Source organism: Letharia lupina (genome assembly GCF_014066315.1).
Source record: "Letharia lupina isolate WasteWater1 chromosome Unknown contig_12, whole genome shotgun sequence".
NCBI lineage: Eukaryota > Fungi > Ascomycota > Lecanoromycetes > Lecanorales > Parmeliaceae > Letharia > Letharia lupina.
Genome location: NW_023502981.1, coordinates 60,145 through 82,207, shown reverse-complemented (window position 1 = coordinate 82,207; position 22,063 = coordinate 60,145). Strand labels below are relative to the sequence as shown.

The window sequence follows — 22,063 nt, the reverse complement described above, 5'->3', positions numbered from 1 at the left end:
TTTAATTTTTTTTATAATTATCTTTTTATAATTAGAATACTTTAAAATTTTCTTTCGATTTAAAGCTTTAATATAAAAATTAAATAAATAATTATCTAGCTAATTATTTATATCGTTAAAAAGATTATTAAAATTTATATTATCTTTTAAATAAGTTAACTTAATATATAAATTAATATTACTATCTCTATATAATAATAGTATAAAAAATCGCTATCGAGATTAATAATTATTAATAATATATTATTATTAAATTAGATTAAGATAAATAATATAAAATAATTATAATATAAAATATTAATAAGAGAAAATATTTAATTTATAATAAGATATTAAGAAAGAAAGAAAGAAAGAGAGAATTTCTACTCGTAGTTTTAATATTTTCAAATCTATCTAATATTATATTAGCGAAGTCTATTAAATTTAATCTATTAAATTATATTATATAATATAATAATTATACTTTTAATTATTATTATAATTATACTAATTAACTTTAAAGAAATTAATCTTTTAATAATTATATTAACTCTTTTATAGTTTATTAATCTATTTTTTAAATTATTATATTAAATAAATTTACTTAAAATAATATTAATTAATTTTTATCCTTCGCGAATAGTAACGAAAATTAAAAGTATATTATTATTATATAAATTTAATCGCGATATTAGTAGTAATTATAGAAATTAAAGTTATCGAATATAGAAATATTCGCTAATAAGAAAGGCGTGCTATTATTATACGAATTTAATCGCGATATTAATAGTAATTATAGAAATTAAAGCTATCGAATATAGGGATATTCGCTAATAAGAAAAGCGTGCTATTACTATGCGAATTTAATCGTAAATAAGAATATCTATTAATAAGAAAGGTATATTATTATTATGCGAATTTGATCGCGATATTAATAGTAATTATAGAAATTAAAGCTATTAAATATAGAAATACCCGCTAATAAGAAAGATATACTATTACTATATGAATTTGATCGCGATACTAATAATAACTATAAGAATTAAAGTTATTAAATATAGAAATATCTATTAATAAGAAAGATATACTATTATTATACGAATTTGATCGCGATATTAGTAATAATTATAAAAACTAAAGTTATTAAATATAAAAATATTCGCTAATAAGAAAGGCGTATTATTATTATACGAATTTAATTATAATATTAATAGTAATTATAGAAATTAAAGCGATTAAATATAGGGATATAATCTTCGATTTAATATAGATTTTAGAATAAAAAGCCTCTTTTATTAAAGTAGTAATATTTTTATAAATATATATCTATATTTAAATTAATTTAAGAAGTTCTATTCTATAAATATAAAATATATAAAATTATTAGATTAAATATAATAGTTAAATATTATTAATTAAGCGTAAAAAATAAAATAATAATTAGAATATCTTATTCTTAATTTAAAATAGTTTTTCTTTTATCTATTATATATTTTCTTTTTATAAAAACTATATCTAGACTTTAATAATATTATATTATTATTTATAAACTTATATCTTATTATAATTATTTAAAAAGCTATATATCTTTTAATTATAAAGTAATTCTTTTTATATAAAATATATATAATTAAGTCGCTAAATATTAGTTAGTAATTTTCTTTATTTATAATTATTAAAAAGTAAGTTATATTATTAAAATTATTTATTAATTTTATCTTTATAATTTCTTAAAATACGTTTAATATAGAGATTTAAATTTAAAGTAAATTAATTAAATTTGAAGTTATATAAATTAAGATCTTCTTTATTATTTAAGCGAATATAATTTAAAAAATAATTAAATTCGTTAATCTTTATAATTTATAAATTTTTTTTAATATATAGACTTTAAAATTTAATTAGTAATAATATAATAAGCGTATATAATTAACTTATTATTCGATTTAGATATATATAATCGATATAATTATACACTTTTCTTATTTATAATTATACTTTTTAAACTTTATATATAATCTTCTAGTTTTTATCATCGCGAAGTCTTATTTTTATTTTGCTTTAATAATTTAAATAAGTCTAAATTAATAATTAATAAATTATTAAGAATTTTCTAAGCTTTTATAATTATCGAGTTAATAACTTTAATAGATAATAATATTATATATTAACGAATTATAATTAATATTATAATTAATTATTATATTAAAAGATATAGCGCTATTAGATATATATTTACTTTATAAAAATAATATTATTAATTTAATTTAATTATAGAGTATAGAGAAAATTTTTTTTTTTTTTTAAATATAGATAATATTATAATAAATAAGTATATTATAATATAAATATTATAATAATAAAAAGAATTTTTAAAAAAAAAGAGAATAAATTAGAAAAGAATAATATTAAATATTTATTATTAAGCTAACTAATATTATATAATTAAAATTTTATTAAAATAAAATATTATTTAAAAATAAATTAAGTCTAAATATTAATTAGAAAGCTAATTAAAAAAAGAAGTTAATTTCTTTTTTATTAATATATATTATAGAGCTATATATAAGCGCTTCTTTCTATATTTTAAATATACTTTAGATATTTATAGCTATATATATATATTCTTTCTTATATTTTATATATTTTAATATTCTTTATATACGCGATATATTTATTAAAGATAATCTTATTAATCTAATTAATTTCTATTTAATTTTATATTTATTAATTATAAAAAAAACTCTTTATTCTAATATTATAACTTTATTAATTTATTATTTTTAAATATTAAGTCGTTTATAATTTATAATTAATTTATTTACTTTCTTTTTTTCTTCTATTATAAAAATAAAAGAAGATATTATTTCTTTTTCGCCTTTATCTATAACGAATTAATTATTATTTTTATAAGATTAAAGATATTAATTTAAAAATAAGATTATCTAATTAAAAGTAAAAAATATAATATTTTAATATTTTAATATTTAAGTAAAAGATATTATAATATTACTTAAATAAGAGAGAGTTATATTAATAAAAAAGATTTTAAAACTTAAAAATAGTTTTAGTATAATAAAAGATTTAATTTTTATATATAGAAGATTTAGATAATAATTAATCTAGCTAATTAAATTATTAAAGCGTTTAAATTAAATTTTAATTCTATATTAATATCTAATAAAATTTATTTAATAGTTTTAAGATATTAATATACGCTCTTATTAATATAACTAATAATTAGAATATTAATTAAAAAAATATAATTTTTAATTTTAATATTTAAAATAGTATAGCGACGAATAAGTAATATTAAAGCGAATTAAATATATATTATATTAAATAAAGAAGCGTTAATAACTAGAATAATTAGAGTTTTAAATTAATAAAATTAAATATTAATTCTATATTAGTGTTATTATATATTTTTAAATATATAATTATTAATTATAATATTAATTAGAAAAAGTTAATCTCTAATTTAAAATATTAAAAATAATATAGTAATATATTATTAAAGTAATATAAGTTTCTATTATAATAAGAAGATAGAATTTATATATTAAATATTAATTTTATTTTATTTCTAATATTTTATTTATTTATATATCTCTTTTAATTTCTCTTTAAATATCTTAATCTTAAAATATTAATTAAATCTTTATTTAGCGTAGATCTAGCTTTTTTAATTAATAATACTTAATATAAAATATTAAAAAATATATTTTAATATAAAGATAGTAATAAATCTTACTTTCTTTTTAATATTAATAATAAAAAATAAAAAATATAGTAATAAATAAAGATAGTATAGATTATATAGAATTAGTTTAAATCTAATAACGATCGTTAGTCTATTTATTAAAATTTAGAAATTAGAAAATTTTAGAAATAAATATAATTTAATAAATATACGCTTATCGATTTTGAGAAGCTATATATTATTTATTATTATTATAATAAGATTTTAATTTATCTATTTATAGATTATAAAATAAGCGATATAAAAGTATATATTAAGTTTAAAGAGATATATTAAAAAATCTAATTTAAGTAGTTTATAATAAATAAATCTAATTAATAATTATAAAAATTAGATATATTTCTAAATTAGATAATATAGATTATTAATAAATAAAATAATAAATAGAATATCTAATTTACTATTTACTCTAGAAAAAATAATATTAAAATTTTCTTATAATATTAGAAAATCGAAAGCTTATATATAAAGACTTTTCGAAATAATTTTATCGCTAAATTATAAATATTAATATTTTATTTATAATTATTAATAATTTTAAAATATTATAACTCTTATATTATCTTAATTTTAATATATAATTAAAATTAATATCTATTATAAAGAATTAATTAATAAAAAAAGCTATAAAGCTAGAGATAAAATTATTAAAGAATTTATTAATTAATAATATTAAAGTCTCTTTAACTCTAAATTATTAGTTATCTTATAATTACTAATTATTTATAATAATTTTAATCTTTTTTATTAATATTAATTAATAATAGTATAAGATTCTTATAGACTTTAAATATATTAAAAATAAATATATTAATTAAAAACTTATAAGTATTATTAATTTAATTCTTATAGAATATAAGATTTAATCTTATATATTTAGACTTATAATTAATAATATTAATAATAATAATATACTCTTTAATAATTTAATTATTTATCTTTCTATTTTTATAATAAATAACTCGCTTAATATTAAAGAATTTAAATCTCTTAGATTATTTATAATATATTTTTTATATAGCGTATATTATTTAATTAGTCTTAAAAGAACTTCTAGATAATATTAAGATTATTTTAATAAATAAGAAATTTTAGAGAAACTAGAGTAATAAAGAAGATAAAGACTAAGTTTAAATAAGTATAATTAATTTATCGATAACTCTAATAAAGATATAATATTTCTTATTATTATTTTAATTATTATATTATTAATTAAATTAAGATTTAAAAAATTATTATATATATTAATATTAGCGATTAGTATAAAAAAATTTCTTTTTTATATTATAAGCTAAACGACTTTAAAATAAGAACATTTTAATATTAGATAAATATTAATCTTCTAAAAAAAGTAATACTATTAGAAATACTCTTTTAAGCTCTTTTAGAATATTAAAACTCGCTAAAATTTAATTTATTAGATATTAATCCGCGCTTTACTTTTTTATATTAATATTATATACTTTTTAAAAAATAGATTAACTATTTATTTAAGATTAAATAATAAGAAATAATTATAGATAAAAATTATAGTCTAGATATCTAAATAATTTTTAATTAATTTCTAATAAATTTAATATTTAATTTAGCTTATTAAGTTTTTTTATAAATTTATAAAATTAATAAATAGAGAAAAGAAAATTATAATTTACTACGTTTTTAACGTCTATAATTATCTATTTAATTATATAAATAAAAAACTCGAAAAATTAAAAAAAAAGAGGATTTCTTAAAAAAAAAAAACTTTTTAAAGCTTTTAAAATGATTTATGAGAAATTAACTATCTATTATAATTAAATTTAATTAGATTTAGACTATCTATATAAATAAGCTATACTTTTATATCTAAATTATAATAATATAAAATTAAAAAGATTAAATTAAAAGATTAATATTAGAGAGAAGCTATAGATAAAGATCTACTAGAAAGCGCTTAAAAGAATATTTTAAAATTATTAAAATATTAATATAAATAGTTAATTATAAAAAGCTAAATAGATAAATTAATTAAATAAAAATACGCTTAATTAGATAATAGAACTTAAGATTTAAAATTTAGATAATAAAAATAAGTATAATTAGCTTTAGTAATATAGAAGAAATAATAAGTCTTTTAATTATTATTCTAATTATAATCTTATTTCTAATTTTTATAAAGCTTCTTTTACTAATCTAGCGAATCTTTTAATTTTAGAATAATAAAAGAAATTAAAGTTTAAATACGCTATAGTCGCTTAAATAGCTTATAATATTTTTTATTCTCTCGCGAAGACTATTATATATAAGCGATACTTCTTAATAACTAAAAGATATTATAATATTTAGAAGTATTATTTATTAGCGATATTCTATACTCTAATAATAATTCTTTATATAAAATATTAAGAAAATAAGCTTAAATAAACTAAATTTAATTTTAAAGAAGATCTTAATATATTAGATTAAATTAAAAGAGTTAATAATACTTTATATAAAAACTTAATTAATAATTATAATAATTATATTAATAAAGATAATAAACTTATAAAAAGTACTTCGATAAATTTAATATTTATAAATTTATTAAGATATATCGCTAATACTCTATAATATATAGAGAGATAATTAATAAATTTATAATTAGAGAGAGTTAGTAATAATAAATTTAATCTTAATAAAGAGATCTAAAGTAATTTGAAAAGCGAATTTATCTATAAATAGTTAATAAGTTTAATTAGATAAAAATAGATTTAAAGTATTTAAAAGAATTAAGATAGAGTAGAATAGAAGAGTGAGATAGAGTTTAAGAGAAGAATAAATATAAAGTTTATTAAGCTTATCTAACGCGTTAAGATAAATATATAAATAAAGATAATTATAGAATTTTATTCTTATAATATTTAAAGATTTAAAATTTAGAATATTTTTTTATATTATAATTTTAGAAAGAATAATAAAGACGCTTATATTTTTTTTTTTTTTTTTTTTTTTTTTTTTTTTTTTTTTTTTTTTAAAAAAAAATATATTTTTTTTTTTTTTTTTTTTTTTTTTTTTTTTTTTTTTTTAAAAAAAATAAAATTTTTTTTTTTTTTTTTTTTTTTTTTTTTTTTTAAAATTATAAATTTTAATTGTTTTTTTTTTTTTTTTTTTTTTTTTTTTTTTTTTTTCTTTTTTTTTTTTTTATTTTAGAATATCCCCCTAAGATCCCAAACCCATATCAGAAAAATAAAATAGTATTCGACCCTATTTATATTATACTCGAGTATGATATAATATCACTTAATATGAAATATCCTATGAAATATAATATCTTTTCATAAATCCATTATCTATAAATTAAATTACTATTTTATATTATAAAATAGTAAGTTTAATTATAAAGTTATTTTATATAATATTAATATAACTACTTATTTAAATATAGTAAAATTAAAGAAATTATCTATTTATCTATCTAGATACTATTATATATACTTCTTATTCTTATAATATATAATAGCTATAAGCTATTTAATTAGTTATTTAATTAATACTATCTATTTTATTAACTTATTATTTTACTTAGTTAGTTACTTAACTAGCTACTTACTTAATTACTTAATTTAATATTTTATAAGAGAAGAAGTAATATAGTATAAAGAATATTACGAAGTTAAGTAATAGTAGTAGTAATATAATAGATCTCCTCTTTTTAATCTTATATTAGCTTAATATTTAATAAGAGAAGAAATTACTATAGTAGATAAATGCGAAGAATATTATAAAGATAGTTAGTAGTAATAGTAATATAATAAATTTACTCTTTATAATCTTATATTAACTCGATATTTAATAAGAGAAGAAATTATTATAGTAGATAAATATAAAGAATATTATAAAGATAGTTAGTAGTAATAATATAATAGATTTACTCTTTATAATCTTATATTAATCTAATATTTAATAAGAGAAAAAACTATTATAGTAGATAAATGCGGAGAATATTATAGAGAAATTAAGTAAGAATAAAATTCTTAATATTAAGAATATAGACTTACTCTTTAAGATTTTATATTAGATCGCTATTTAATAAACGAAGAATATTATTATAATTTAACTTATTATCTTCGCGTATCTAGATAATATTCTATTATAATATATTACTATAATAAATATATAAGAAAAAAATCTACTACGTTAATTATAGCTAATTAAATCTCTATAAATTAAAGTTATCTATTAAATAATATATATTTAAACGAATTAAAATCGTTTAATATCTTATCTTAATAGCTATTTTAACTATTTAAACTATTATAGATATAAGAATAATCTAATTATTTTAACTATTTAAATTATTATAATTATAAGAATATCTTAATAATTTTAGCTATTAAAATTATCGTAGTTATAAAAATATCTTAGCTATTATAATTATAGAGAAATCTTAAATATTTTATCTATTTAAATTATTATAATTATAGAAATATCTTAGTTATTCTAACTAGTTAAATTATTAAAACTATAAAAATATTTTAATTATTTTAACTATTTAAATTATTATAGCTATAAAAATATCTTAATTATTTTAATTATTTAAATTATTATAATTATATCTAACTAATTAAATTTAATTTACTTATATTTTATTAGAAGAATATATTTATAATATAATATAGTAATAATTATAATTTAATAGTTTAATAATATAAATATAAAGATTATTATAATAAAGATCTTATTATTAAAGAAGGTTATAATATATATATATAATAAAAGAAGAAAAATAAGTAAAATTTAAAGAGATTTATAACTTTTCGATAAAGGTTTCGTCGAAGTTTATAATTTTACTTAATCGAGTTAGCGATAGAAGGGTAGGGCTATTCTCGCTTTAAATTATTCTTTTAAAATTCGTTGCTAAACCTATCTATTACTACAATATCGCATACTAGTCCGAAGGATTTTAGCTAATTTAAATCGACGCAACTAGCCACTATACAATATTATTATTGGAAATTATACTGCAGCACCATTGTGTGTTGTAGCTATCCCGTAGGTGGCAATTAGCATGGGCTTCACATGGTATATAAGTAACCTACATACCACTCCATAGCTAATCAATCCTTCAACCTCTCTTCAATTCCAATAATTGTATACAATGTAGGGGAATGAAACACTTCATTTAGAAGCACGCCTTCGTTTGGCTCGCCTGGAGCAGCAAGAAGCGCTGCGCTAAGAATAACAGCTCGAGAAAGATCTTTCCGAGGACGCGTCAGTCTGTGCTACCAGCTTGTCTTTGTTAAGTAACAAGAATTTCATCTTCGACATTCATGTACGTTCAACACTTTCAATGACCCATGATGACCTTGAACTATCACCTCTGTCGTAACAGACAGCCGAGTCCCATCCTCACGTTACGTCTATTAGTCTTTGTCCTCTTTCCGACAATCCCTGCTCTCAGCATCAACTCTAGTTTATCGACCCTTGGTGATTCCCTTGGCGTGAATTGCCGCGGCAGCGTCCTTTGTCCCGCATACCTAGAGGCCTTCCCACCAGACTACATAGGCACATTCATCAAGATCACCAGCGGCAGTATCACCGACTGTCCCCCAGACTTCTTTTGTGGTCCCATGAGTGACACGGATATTTACTTGCCAAACGATCATATCGTGTGCCTTCCAATCGGACGATCTTTCCTAGGTGGCATCTGCGCGTTCACACAAGGAAACAACTTGCCCACGACAGGGGTAGATGGATTTCTTATCAAGCGTAAGCTGCAAGAGCTCAGAGGCCATGGGTGTCATGTCTGTGGGAGCGTGCCGTTGAGTGGAGATAATGATCCGAGCAAGGAAGGAATCTTGACGGTGAACTATATTGGTGGACTAGCTTGTAAGGGGCTGTGCCCGTCGAAGCACTATACAGCGTTGTTGCAACTCGCTGCCAATATGTCTTGGCTAGGTGTAATAAACAGCACTCTTTTCGAGTCGTAGCTTGCTACGACCAAGTCCGAGATCTCAGACTTGCGAGAAAGGTTTGAGGCTGTGGCAGCTGAGTAAGGACCTATTGGGATATCATTGCAGCTAGGGATGGACTTGTCTCGCTGGCTCTCCTTTCTAGTCGGTGTTGTTGATATATGTGTTGTGGAGAGGAGTTAGGTAGAGAAGCCGGAAGTAGATATATGTCTTCGGAATATCACATCAGCCCTGAGCCGCACAGGCTATTCACCGCGCAATATACAACAACACCCACAAACCTTGAACTCATAGCCCTCTATACATTTGTAAACCATACTTTCTCAACATTCACAAACGTGGTCTACACCTCTAAGATAACGTCCCCACTGTTGCATACTTGACATATCATTGTCGACCCTGTTTTACAGCTGTACGCTCACGACATCAGGTTCCACGGGCATAAAATCATACAAGGCCTTTGATCATGCCTTCTGTTACCAGAATGAAAGCCGCGCAAGGAAAAATGGCACAGGAGAGACAGCCCAAGAAGCTTCGTTCAGGCCGTTCTTCTGGGAGCAAGCGGAGAAAAGCCAAAAACAATGCGTGAGTGCTCATTCAACTTCGGTATTCCCCTTTGCTCATACGATGTGAAAAAGCAGTAACCAATTAGCTCGCACTACACCAGCTTCAGATTCCCAAGCCGAGCCCAGAATACGCAGAAAGACAGCCGCGCAACAAGAGGGAAGGAATGCGAGAGACGCCCGACGTCTTGCTGCTGTTAGCGGTGTTGCCATCCTATCGAAGGTCCCCCCTGGCCAACTTCCGGACCAAGGAAATTGGGAAGAGGACGAGAGAAAGACATATCCATGTTCTATCTGTGGTAGGAAATTCGTAAAGAAAAACCATGTTAAAGTCCACATGGCAGCATGTGTTAAAAGGAACGGGAACCCCAATGGTGCACGATGGGATGATGCATGGAGGAACAGGGCGAGTCAAGCAGCGTCCATGGATACACAATCGAAGTAAAAAATCTTCATGCTGGTTTATTCTGACCAAAAACTGACTCTAGCACCACCAGTGCACCTCAAACTTTGCATATACATGACTTTCAAGCTGAAGATGACCAAACTGAAGACAAACAACCGGAGGACTACCAGTTTGAACACCACCAACGTGAGGATTTCGAGCGTCCAGATGTATCATTCGGTGGCTTCCAAAGAGACCATTGCATCTTTGACCACCTGCCACACGAGCCAGCCTCGACGTCCTCGCCTGGCATGCAAGGATACGATGTCGAACTATTAACAGAGAGTTCCCAGTCCGATGATCTTGACTTCATCGACCTGCAGTCAGCGTCCTCATCGCCGAGTGACCTGACACCATACGATCCAGACCTCCGCATGGACGTCTTGACGAATGAAACGCTACTTCTCATGGCTCAAGCATGGCAGAAAGCCATAGAGTACGTGGGAGAGACTCACACCGTGGTGCATCCGCATTTCCAGAGGATAATGGAAGAGCTGGGGAGGAGGGGTATGATCGACGAGAACTGGACCTATGTTGTAGACCTCGTGAGGGTGAACATGACTTGGAGAAGGGTGACGCTGGGGCCATGATCTCCGTCCCGATATCATGAGAATAGCCCCCAGAGGGCAACTGCGGACTGTATGGACGACCTGATGGTATTGGACCACTTGCGCAGCCAGGATGTTTTTCAATCACGAGAATACTGTGTCAGAAGGATTGTAAGTCTTATACAACATACATGTCAAGCATCCTTTGTGCCATTTGCAGTCATCCCACTCCTGAGGAGCACTGGGCTTCGAATGGAACATTCGTAATACTACTCCAGTAGACAAGCAAATATTCAATACTCAACAGTCTTGACTTCATTCATGTCATCCTCTCTTCACTATGTCAATGATGCTGAATTACGTCTTCCATTGATTTTTGGACTACTTCACGTACCTTTCTTCCAGCTTCCGCATGGTATGGCTCATCCAGTGTCCGCCAGGCGGCGGCTCATCGCACATCTACTTCCACGTCAGCGCCCACCCACCTCTCCTACTTTCCTGCCTTTCCTTTCACATCCGAAACTCGCATTAATTACCAGCGTATCATGCTCCTTCGCTTTGCTCACATAAGACTCCCGCACCGTGATCGACTCCGTCGTCATCCTCCTGCTTATGACCGCCCCGCGGTTAAGATTTTGGGCCTGAAACCCAGATTGTGTAGCACAACGCCTAGACTGTGCGTGAAGTAGCGAAATGCGGCTCGCTGGCCAGCAAGGTCAGCATGGCGGTCATATGGATAGCGGGGGAGGTGAAGAACGGGTCCATGCTGGCAGCGACGTCGCGATAGACGCCGAGGGTGACGATGGGGATGAGAGATGATCACGGTGGCTCTAGAGGATGAGACCCGTTGGGAGGAAGGACGGTGTGTGAGTTGACGAACGGAAGATCTGACTCTATCTAATAAAATCACATGCCAAGCGGAGTCACCATATGGCCCTCCGATATCACCACGGAACCATTAGAAATCGTCCGTTGAGTGGAAAAATGCATGACGACTATGACTCCACCACACCGTAATACAACAAAGACAGAACCAAGATCCGCTTCTATGACCTTCACAGAATTTATTTTCCAATAGCACTTCTGGCAGGTGGTGAAGCCCGGCGAATTGAGAAGGACGGCAAGTACATTCTTGAACCAGTCCAGACCCCATGTTGGTTCTATTCGTATCTGAACCTGGAACTTTACTTCTCATACATCCAGGACTACGTTGACTTCATGAAGGGGTCGATATCCCAGCACTGCCGGGGTTATGCTTGCGATGACGAAGACTTCGTCATCGAAGCCTGGCTCACGTTGATGTGGAGATGGTACCTGTTTCATTGTGTCCATATTTTCAAATAGGACTTCGATGGCATTTATGTCCCGCGCGTGAATTATGGAAGCCGACTACCTGGGTATTTAGTATGATTAAAGAACGGGAAGAACGGGATTTCCTCTGTCGAGCGCCGACACACTTTGACCTCCTTCGGGCGAGGCTCGATTCCATTCGGCTTCTTCCCTTCCTGACTGGTCTGCTGTCGGCTGCCTTCATCTTTTACAATCGGACGGCAGCCGAAGGCTGAGATCAAGCATCAGCAATCTTAGGTAGCAGTTAGTTGCCGCTTGCCACCAGAACTTGATCCGATGGTGCAAGAATGCCAGCTTCACATATTAGTCACTCTTAATTCACTTCGTCTGAGCTTCTCGCATACTAGTAGCATGATGTTCATCAGATTTGGAGGAAGTGAACCAATTGTATTCTGCTCACTGTTTCCGCCTATCATCGATGTTTGATAGACAGTATGGCGCAATGGCTTGCAGCTGGACAACCGTTAGGAGAGCAGTTGGAAGGCTTCTCTGGCGATTCTGCAGAGATGCAGGATCGAACTCCGTGATGAGGATCAACTTATTTTGTTACCATTGTCTGACTCATTTGTTGCTTGAAAGGATTAGATGAGAATGGCTTTTGGTTTTTTAGGGTACTTGTACTCGCAAAGACTAGGTTTGAATCTGACGCGCGTGGTGTGACACGGAGGGTTTCAGCGAGTTCTCTGTCTCCTAATGATGATAACAGAATTGGCGATAGCGATGAGGAAGACATTCTTGACGCAAGAAGTTTCCGTTCATCCTGCCGTCATTGCGGCTTTGTCATTCATGACCCAGAATGCAAAGTCGAGCGAAGACGCGATGAGTCCCCTAGTGGTCCGGGTTTTGCGTGAGGGTCTTTTGGAAAGCACGGCTATGGCTAGAGTCACGTGGGATAAATAATAACAAGACAATCTTACATTAAGATCATGATCGATAAAGATACCGTCGTCTCGAGTGCTGGCCGGAACCATAACTGTTAGTCAGACATCGGCTTTTATTTCGTCACATTGTGTTGTTGGCTTTTCTACTCATAGCGTTCCAGCCAATCGACTCGACTATGGAAGTCCGCTCCTAATATGGGAAGAGAGCAGGTATTAGAAGATAGAGGCGATCAGACAGTACTCAATATCTTTATAACCATAGTAGGCTTTTAGAAGACGAATGTGATCACCATCTCCACCCGTCTTGGCGGTCCCACCGAACCTCAATGCTATGTTGGATTGGTGCGTGCAAAGGATGCTGGGGTGGCAGCTGTATGGACCTCATGAGACGGTGAAAGGGGTCTGATTGGTTCCGACCTCAAATGGGGAAAGCTAGATGACCAAATGTTCTGCTAGGAATGAAATTTTGTAAATTGCTGGATCGGAAGAATTGGACTGCAGAAGATCACGCGTGGGTCTGCATTTATGTCCCACCAAGAAAAAACAAATGTAAGCCAAAATAGCAAGCATTCTTCAGTAATTACGAGCGTCAGCGGACGACCTGTTACGACGTAGGCGCGCTTCAGTAGGCAGCGCGTGGTCTCCATTGTCTACCAGCGCACAAAATTTCACAGCGCGATGGGAGAAACATTTTGTGAAGGTCTCTTGTTAGGCACGATTGTCTAAAAAAGAACCTGCAGCTGATCTGGCGCCATTCTGCCAAGTTGATGGTCTCATCCTCCAACAGACTGAGTTAGGCGTAGCCCTAAGATGATTTGCCAAGAGGCTAATCGTGTCTACCCCCATTTGCGCCCTACCCCTATTTGCGCCCATTTTAAATCCGATAAATCCGACATAGATAGCTACCACTACCATAACTACCACTTTTACTCTATTCAAATAGTTTACTATCATAGTCTATCATAATGGCTAATGCTACGGTACTATAGTCGTCATCTATAGGCCTGATATAGTAGACGTTGAAATTATCGATTTTAAAATGGGCGCAAATGTAAATCCGACATAGATAGCTACCACTACCACGGCTACCACTATTACTTTATTCAAATAGCCTACTATCATAGTCTATCATAATAGCTAATGCTACGGTACTATGGTCGCCGTCTATAGGCCTGATATAGTAGACGTTGGAATTATCGGATTTAAAATGGGCGCAAATGGGGGTAGGGCGCAAATGGGGGTAGACACGATTACTCTAAATTAGCGCCCGCGCGTACAGGCGACAAGAGTCATTCCACATCTGAATGAGCCTTGCTAAGCCAAAGGCAATCAACTTTCAGGTTCGCCATACTCCTGACTGACCACCGCTTCGCCGCTGACCTTGTCTTACATCTACTATGACGAGTCAGCTTGACAAGCTTCCCCATGAACTCCTGATAGGGATCCTGTCATGCTTGCCCAAGATAGACCTCAAGCAAGCCCGCCTTTCCTGCCATCGCCTACGCAATGCCGGAGACCCTGAGCTCTTTCGGCGCGTCTATTTCGCCCCACGAGAGAAGTCCATGGACGCCTTCAAACACATCGCTGCGAATCCTGCCTTCAACCGAAACATGAACGAGGTCATATATGACGGAAGGTTGTTCCAACAACACTTCTTGGAACCCGAAATGTACTACAGAGCGTACAATTTACATGTCCGAGCGCAGGGCGAGGATGGAGAAAGAGGTATATTGGCGGATTGTGACAGGGCCGAGAAAGAGATAAGGAGAGATATGAAGGATATCAAAAGTACCGGCTCCAAACCCTCTGAGAGGGAGCACGCCGCTCTGAAGGTTTTGCGGGAGAGGACCTACCATGGGAGGGTTCTCAAGAGTATGAAACAATACGTGCAATCCTATATCCAGCAAGAAAAAATTCTTGACACGGGCAGGGATAGAGATGTGCTCTTCGCTGGTTTGAAGCAGATGCCCAAGGTCTACAGGCTTTCGATAATCGATCAATTCCCCAGGGCAGATCATGCGTCGGGCATGGATCATAGCTGGTACCAAAAAGCGTCTACCAAAAGCTTTGCCTGCTCCCTAGAGCCGATGGGATGGCCTGTAAGATACCGGAATGGACTCAGAATCGTCTCAGACGAAGAGGTCAGACCATCCGACGGGCCCTGGGACTGCCGTGGTATCGTGAATATTTTGAAGGCTGCTGCAACGCACAACCCGAAAATAGACAACTTCGAACTTGGACTAGAACGCTCCAATGCTCCAATGAAAATCTTCCAAATGCTCTCCAACGATCGAACCTCAATCCACAACATAGCTCGCGGCCTGAATGATTTGGTGCTCAATGTGAGCCCACCCTGGGCTAGTGCTAATACCACCCATTGTTCTACGCCTGAGGAGGTTGCATGCTTGAAGTCTATATTGCAACAGACTACAGAACTTTTCTCTCTAGTTGCTAACATTTTTCTTACCTATAATCAGTGGAAGGACGTATTCTCTGAGCTCTATTTCCCCCACCTGATTACGTTGCACTTGGGCCGTCTGGCGTGCTGGACACCCAATGGTTTGATAGATCTGCTCGAACGGCACAAAGCTTCACTTCGGGAGCTGAAGATCTGCGAAGCCGACATGAACGCCGAAGAAGGAACTTGGAAGGACGTTGCGCAACGGCTGGGTCAGTCTTTAAATCTGCGTTACATAGGACTGGTCAGCCTGGAAGATGCTCTGCAGATTGGCCGCTTCCAATACTCCTATGATGGCTATTTCATGTTGGCCATGCTGTTCATGCCCTCCTATTCACCTCAAACACATTACCTTCTTGAGGGGCTCAACGTGATCGAAGTTGTGCAAAGGGATTACGAGCCGGGCCCCTAGTGTGTTGCCCTTGGGGCGAAAACAGAAAGATTGGCCTGACCACAAGATGGCGCGTTTCTTCTGACATTCGTTCCCCTTTACTGCCTTGATCATCCTAGTACAAGAATAGAACTACCATCGTGGCAGGGCCATTGGGCTAGATAGATCTCAAAGCTGCTATAGCTCAACGAGCAAAATGCCAAGCCCTGTATATATTTCCACTATCTGCGACACATGCAAAGCATCGGCGAATCTGTCTTCTAAAAGAGCTCTACCAGATATCCATCTGCATTTCGTTCTAATTCAATGCTTCAAAAACTGTGGAATGCAGATGGCTCACTTTTTTCGGATGCGCAAAAGAAGCAAACAAGTCAAGATTTCAGAACCGCGATTCTTCGAGCCGTTCACTTAAACGCCTCTTGTACCCATGCCCTATCAGGGAGAAACTTGCTACCTGACGATTCACGGAATGTCAGAGATCGCACGCATTACGCAGCCAAATGAAAGCTGGGAAATATTATCAATTTCACAAATCAGCGGTACGGACCGCTTCAACCTTTAGGAACGCAGACAGACCACGGCAGCAGCTTTCACTGCAAGAACATGACCTTTGTGATTCAGGCAGCTGCGGTAAGCAAAGCCATTCCCGCGCCTGCTGCGAGCACACTCAGCACCCAAGACGGTGTCAATGCGGTTTACGCGGGCCTGCCGGACTTTTTGGCCGCTGTCAAAAATCAGACACGAAGCGGCATGTATGAATTGGCAGCAGCCTCTTGTCAACCCATATCACACGGCAAAACCCAACCATCCATCCTCTCCGCTGCAAATCCTCCCACACGGTAGCACCAACACGAAGAAATACTGGGATCGTGGATCTTGGGGCTATGGAGATTCGAAGTATTCATGGACGAAAACTATGAATCGGAATAGCTATGTAATGCTTGCTGTGGACAAGCTCGGCAACGCAGCTTTGTCACATGCAGATCTGGTCTATGATGTGCAGCTACCACTACAAATGGAGACTGTCCACTCCATGATCATGCAGATCAAGGCTGGAAATGCTGGCATTTCAATCCCTTCAAAGTTGATATTCGTCTCCCATTCTTCCGACTCGATCGTGAATGCCGACCCTGCTCAGACGCACCCAGATCATGTCGATGCAGCAGTTTTGACAAGCTCTCTCTCAGGCGAAGCCAACAACAAAGGCGATATACCTTCCTGTCTCTATGGAAAGAAGTGGAGGTGATTTTGGAGAGGAATTTCAAACATGCGGTTGAGAAGGGATGGCTATCGACGGAGCGAGAGCAGTGTACGGCTTCTATTGATGTTCGAGGGGATGAGACCGAAAAGGTCTTTGGATTTCGGTATATGATAATTTCAAGGAGCAGGTGAAGAGTGTTGTTAGGTAGTATCTGGAGCTGAAAGGCAAAGGAGAGGCATACTGATTAATCTGAGAAAATAATCCCAAAAGACCAAGAGGATATCAAAAGCCGAGTCGTCCTTGATAAACCGTGTGTGAGATGTCAAGGGAGACGGCACGCGTGCTAAGCGACCTCTGGAAAGCGCAGTCATTATCTAGTAATGTCCCTTTCGGGGGTAAATAGAGCGCTTGACTCTGTTTCAATTCATCACACCGTCACTCCTATATTCGAAATCATAGGCGTAAGTATGCCATATAGATGATCGGTCCGGCTCGCAACAACTCTAACATGCCGGCCAGCATCGCCGAACCGCGGTACTTGTTTTTATGATAAAGCCTCACCATCACCATTATAAACCTGATAAACAGCGAAACTAGATCAACCACAGGTGAATATCTCACTTCTTATAAACAAAAAGCTGGCAGGACTCGAGAGTTGCGCTGCACTCGAAGAATTTGGTGCTAAAAAAACCCCGAACGATCTTCTCGTAATGAGAATACAGCTACTCGAAAACCGAGGCATTTTAGTTCGCTTACACTCTTCCAATGCAAAAGCTTTTTTCTATCCATCTGCATCCGAACTCGTGGCGCAGACGACGTAAAGGAACATTGAAATAGAGGGTTGAAGACCAAAGAGTGGGAAGACCGCTTAGTCGCCGCGCTTGGACGTGGGATGGAAGGATGTATATGTGTTGTATCTCAGTGCTGGATACTATTGGGTGTGGTATGCACTCAATGGTCTCATATCAATGTAGAATGATTGTTCATTGTCATGTTCTATGAAGAAGTATATAGTAAGGATGGAGGTAATTACCTATCTATGGTGTGAAGTTACGCTAAGGCTATTTACTATTATAAAGCGTAGTTATAATATCTATTTAGATCTTAATAGTATATAAAAATACTAGCCTTCTATTAGCTAATTCTAATACTCTTATATAATTTAAATAATAACTAAAAATACTATTAATTCTAATACTCTTATATAATTCGAATTTAGACTATTTCTTCTATTCGCTCTTTTTAAATTTAATTTAACATATAAATATAGCGAATTTATTATTAGTAAGAGCTTTAATAAGCTTATTTATAATTATATCGTTAGTAAATATCTATTCGAATATTATTACTTCTATTTCTATTTAATTAATATATATAAAAGAATAAGATAGAGCTAAATTAGAAAATCTTAAATTTATATATATAATTAGTATATATAAAAGAATAAGATAGAGCTAAGCTTGAAAATCTTGAATTTATATGTGCAGTTAATTATAAATTTAAAGTTACTACGCTCTTTAATTAGATCGACTAAGTTATCGCGGATAAATAAATTAGCGTTCGCAATTATTAAAAAAATGTAGTCGGATAGCCCTAACTAAAAAATAGATACACATTATTTGATTTTAGAATAACCTTTTTATTTTCTACTAAAATTTTGAAATTATTTTTTTAAATTATAGAACGAAATGTGGGCTTTCAGATAAAAAAAGAATCTTTAAATTTAATCTTATAATTATTAAAGCGCAAGGAATTCAAATATCGCTCACTAAAGTTCGCTCGACAGCCGGACAGCCCGCTCACCAAAGTTCGCTCATCAAAGATTACTCACCTATTTACTCGATAGCCCTAATCAAAAAATGATTATGAATTTAATTTATAGGCCTTTACTCGTTAATTATAAATTTATTAGATCTACGCTTTTTAATTAAATATCGCGAATAAATAAATTAGCATTCGTAATTATTAAAAATCTATAAAAATCTATATATAGAAATCTTATTCTCTAAAATAATTAGCTTTCTATAAATACTATTTCTTTATAATTTAATAAATTATAGAGCTTAATATACGCTTTCTAACGCTATAAAAATAATAAAGTTTAATCTATTATTAGTAAATTAAATAAATATTTAAATATAATAGTTATAATAGTTATATTAGACGCGTTCGAGATTAGATAATAATTCTTTTATCTATTTATATAATTATATTTCTTCTATAATTCTATTAATCTATTAATTATAAATATATTCTCGATATCTCTTATCTAAATATTACTAAGTATCTAAGATATATATTTCTTTTACTTATCTTTTAAACTTCTTATTAACGTCCTTAGGCTATTTCTTAATAAATTCGCTATTATTATTAATTAAGACTATAAGCGAGCTTAATAGCTATCTACTATTACTTATAAACGCGTTAAAAAACTTTTAAAAAGAGCTCGAACGGATTTATAGCTATTATTCTTTTTTATATACTTCTTCTAAGCTAGCGATAATATCTTTTAATCTAATAATATTATCTATTAAAACGCGTCTTTTATTACTAGTAATTAAGGCTATAAGCGAGTTTAATAGCTATCTACTACTACTTATAAACGCGTTAAAAAACTCTTAAAAAGAGCCTAAACGAATTTATAGTTATCGTTCTTCTCTATATACTTTTCTTAAGTTAGCGATATTTAATTAATCGCTTAATTAATATTATCTATTCTATTAGCTTAATTATTTACTTAGTTAGCTACTTAATTAATTATTTAACTTAATACTCTATAAGAGAAAAAGTAAAAGAAGAAATTATAATAGATAAATACGAAGAATATTACGAAGAAACTAAGCGATAATAAAGTTATTATCGTTAAAAATACGACTTAGCTCTTTAAGATCTTATATTATATTAGTTATCTACTTAGTTAACTATTTAACTAATTACTTAATCTAATACTCTTTCTATAAGAGAAAAAGTAAGAGAAGAAACTATAATAGATAAATGCGAAGAATACTACGAAGAAATCAAGTAGTAATAAGATTATTATCGTTAAGAATACGGCTTAACTCTTTAAAATTCTATATTATATTAATTATTTACTTAATTAATTACTTAGCTAGTTACTTAGTCTAATACTCTTTCTATAAGAGAAGAAATAAGAGAAGAAACTATAATAGATAAATGCGGAGAATACTACGGAGAAATTAAGCGGCAATAAGACTATTATCGTTAAGAATACGACTTAGCTCTTTAAGATCTTACGTTATATTAGTTATTTACTTAATTAATTACTTAGCTAGCTACTTAATCTAATACTCTCTCTATAAGAGAAAGAGTAAGAGAAAAAACTATAATACGTAAATACGAAGAATATTACGGAGAAATTAAGCGGTAATAAGACTATTATCGTTAAGAATATAACTTAGCTCTTTAAGATTCTACGTTATATACTCTCTACGATTTTATATTAAATTATTATTCGATAAGCGAAGAATATTACTATAACTTAATCTATTATCTCTATTATATTAATATAATATAAGTAAAGACCTATGAATTAAATTTATGGAGTTGGATTTTTCTAAGTTAAATCGAATATTAGCTCTAGTTCTAAGTTAAATCGAACTCTAATCGCTTACTATGCGTTTTTAACCTATATATAAATATATATATACGAAGAGAGGCGCGCTAAGGCCTAATTAGGAAGGTATATCGAGTGTAAAGAATTAATTTATAATAATTATCTATAAAAAATAGAGAAAGGCCATATTCTTATAATAAGAAGTATCGAAATATCGAAAAGAAATAAAGATAATCTGCTAATTAGTTGTGTAAATCCTATAATATCTCTTATTATAGTAAAATTTTTCGAATAATAAAATAACTATAGATATCGAACGATTTCAATTCATTTAAATATATATCGTTTCGAAGTAATAATTTAATATAGAATCGTGGAGAGTATATAACGTAAGATCTTGGAGAGCTAAGCCGTATTCTTGATATTAAGAGCCTTATTATTACTTAATTTCTTTATAGTATTCTCTATAGTGTTCTCCGTAATATTCTTCGTATTTATCTATTATAGTTTCTTCTCTTATTTCTTAATATAATAGAGATAATAGACTAAGTTATAGTAGTATTCTTCGCTTACTAAGTAATAATTTAATATAGAATCATAGAGAGTATATAATGTGGGATCTTGAAGAGCTAAGCCGTATTCTTGATATTAAAAGTCTTATTATCACTTAATTTCTTCGTAGTATTCTCTATAGTATTCTCCGTAATATTCTCTATATTTATCTATTATAGTTTCTTCTCTTACTTCTTAATATAATAGAAATAATAAACTAAGTTATAGTAATATTCTTTACTTACTAAGTAATAATTTAATATAAAATCGTAGAGAGCATATAACGTAGAATCTTGGAGAATTAAGTCGTATTCTTAATGCTAAGAGTCTTATTATCGCTTAGTTTCTTTATAGTATTCTTTATATTCGTCTACTATATTAACTTCTCTTATATTAGCTAAGTAGATTAATATAAGATCGTAAAGAGT

The 22,063-nt window shown here is 30.3% G+C and overlaps 3 protein-coding genes across 3 annotated transcripts; all 3 read left to right on the top strand.

Moving 5' to 3' along the window:
* Window positions 1-10,156: 10,156 nt before the first annotated feature.
* HO133_001120 (uncharacterized protein) lies at window positions 10,157-11,270 on the top strand (the record flags this gene model as incomplete). The annotated part of the gene is made up of 3 exons (XM_037292051.1): window positions 10,157-10,257; window positions 10,314-10,676; window positions 10,724-11,270. The coding sequence occupies 3 exons, from the start codon at window positions 10,157-10,159 to the stop codon at window positions 11,268-11,270; spliced, it is 1,011 nt and encodes a 336-aa protein (XP_037151470.1).
* Window positions 11,271-14,856: 3,586 nt separating this feature from the next.
* Window positions 14,857-16,329, top strand: HO133_001119 (uncharacterized protein; the record flags this gene model as incomplete). Its single annotated transcript, XM_037292050.1, has 1 exon — window positions 14,857-16,329. One exon carries the CDS (start codon window positions 14,857-14,859, stop codon window positions 16,327-16,329), a length of 1,473 nt encoding a protein of 490 aa, XP_037151469.1.
* A 582-nt stretch (window positions 16,330-16,911) lies between these two features.
* Window positions 16,912-17,554, top strand: HO133_001118 (uncharacterized protein; the record flags this gene model as incomplete). Its single annotated transcript, XM_037292049.1, has 2 exons — window positions 16,912-17,060; window positions 17,152-17,554. 2 exons carry the CDS (start codon window positions 16,912-16,914, stop codon window positions 17,552-17,554), a joined length of 552 nt encoding a protein of 183 aa, XP_037151468.1.
* Between the last annotated feature and the right edge of the window lie 4,509 nt (window positions 17,555-22,063).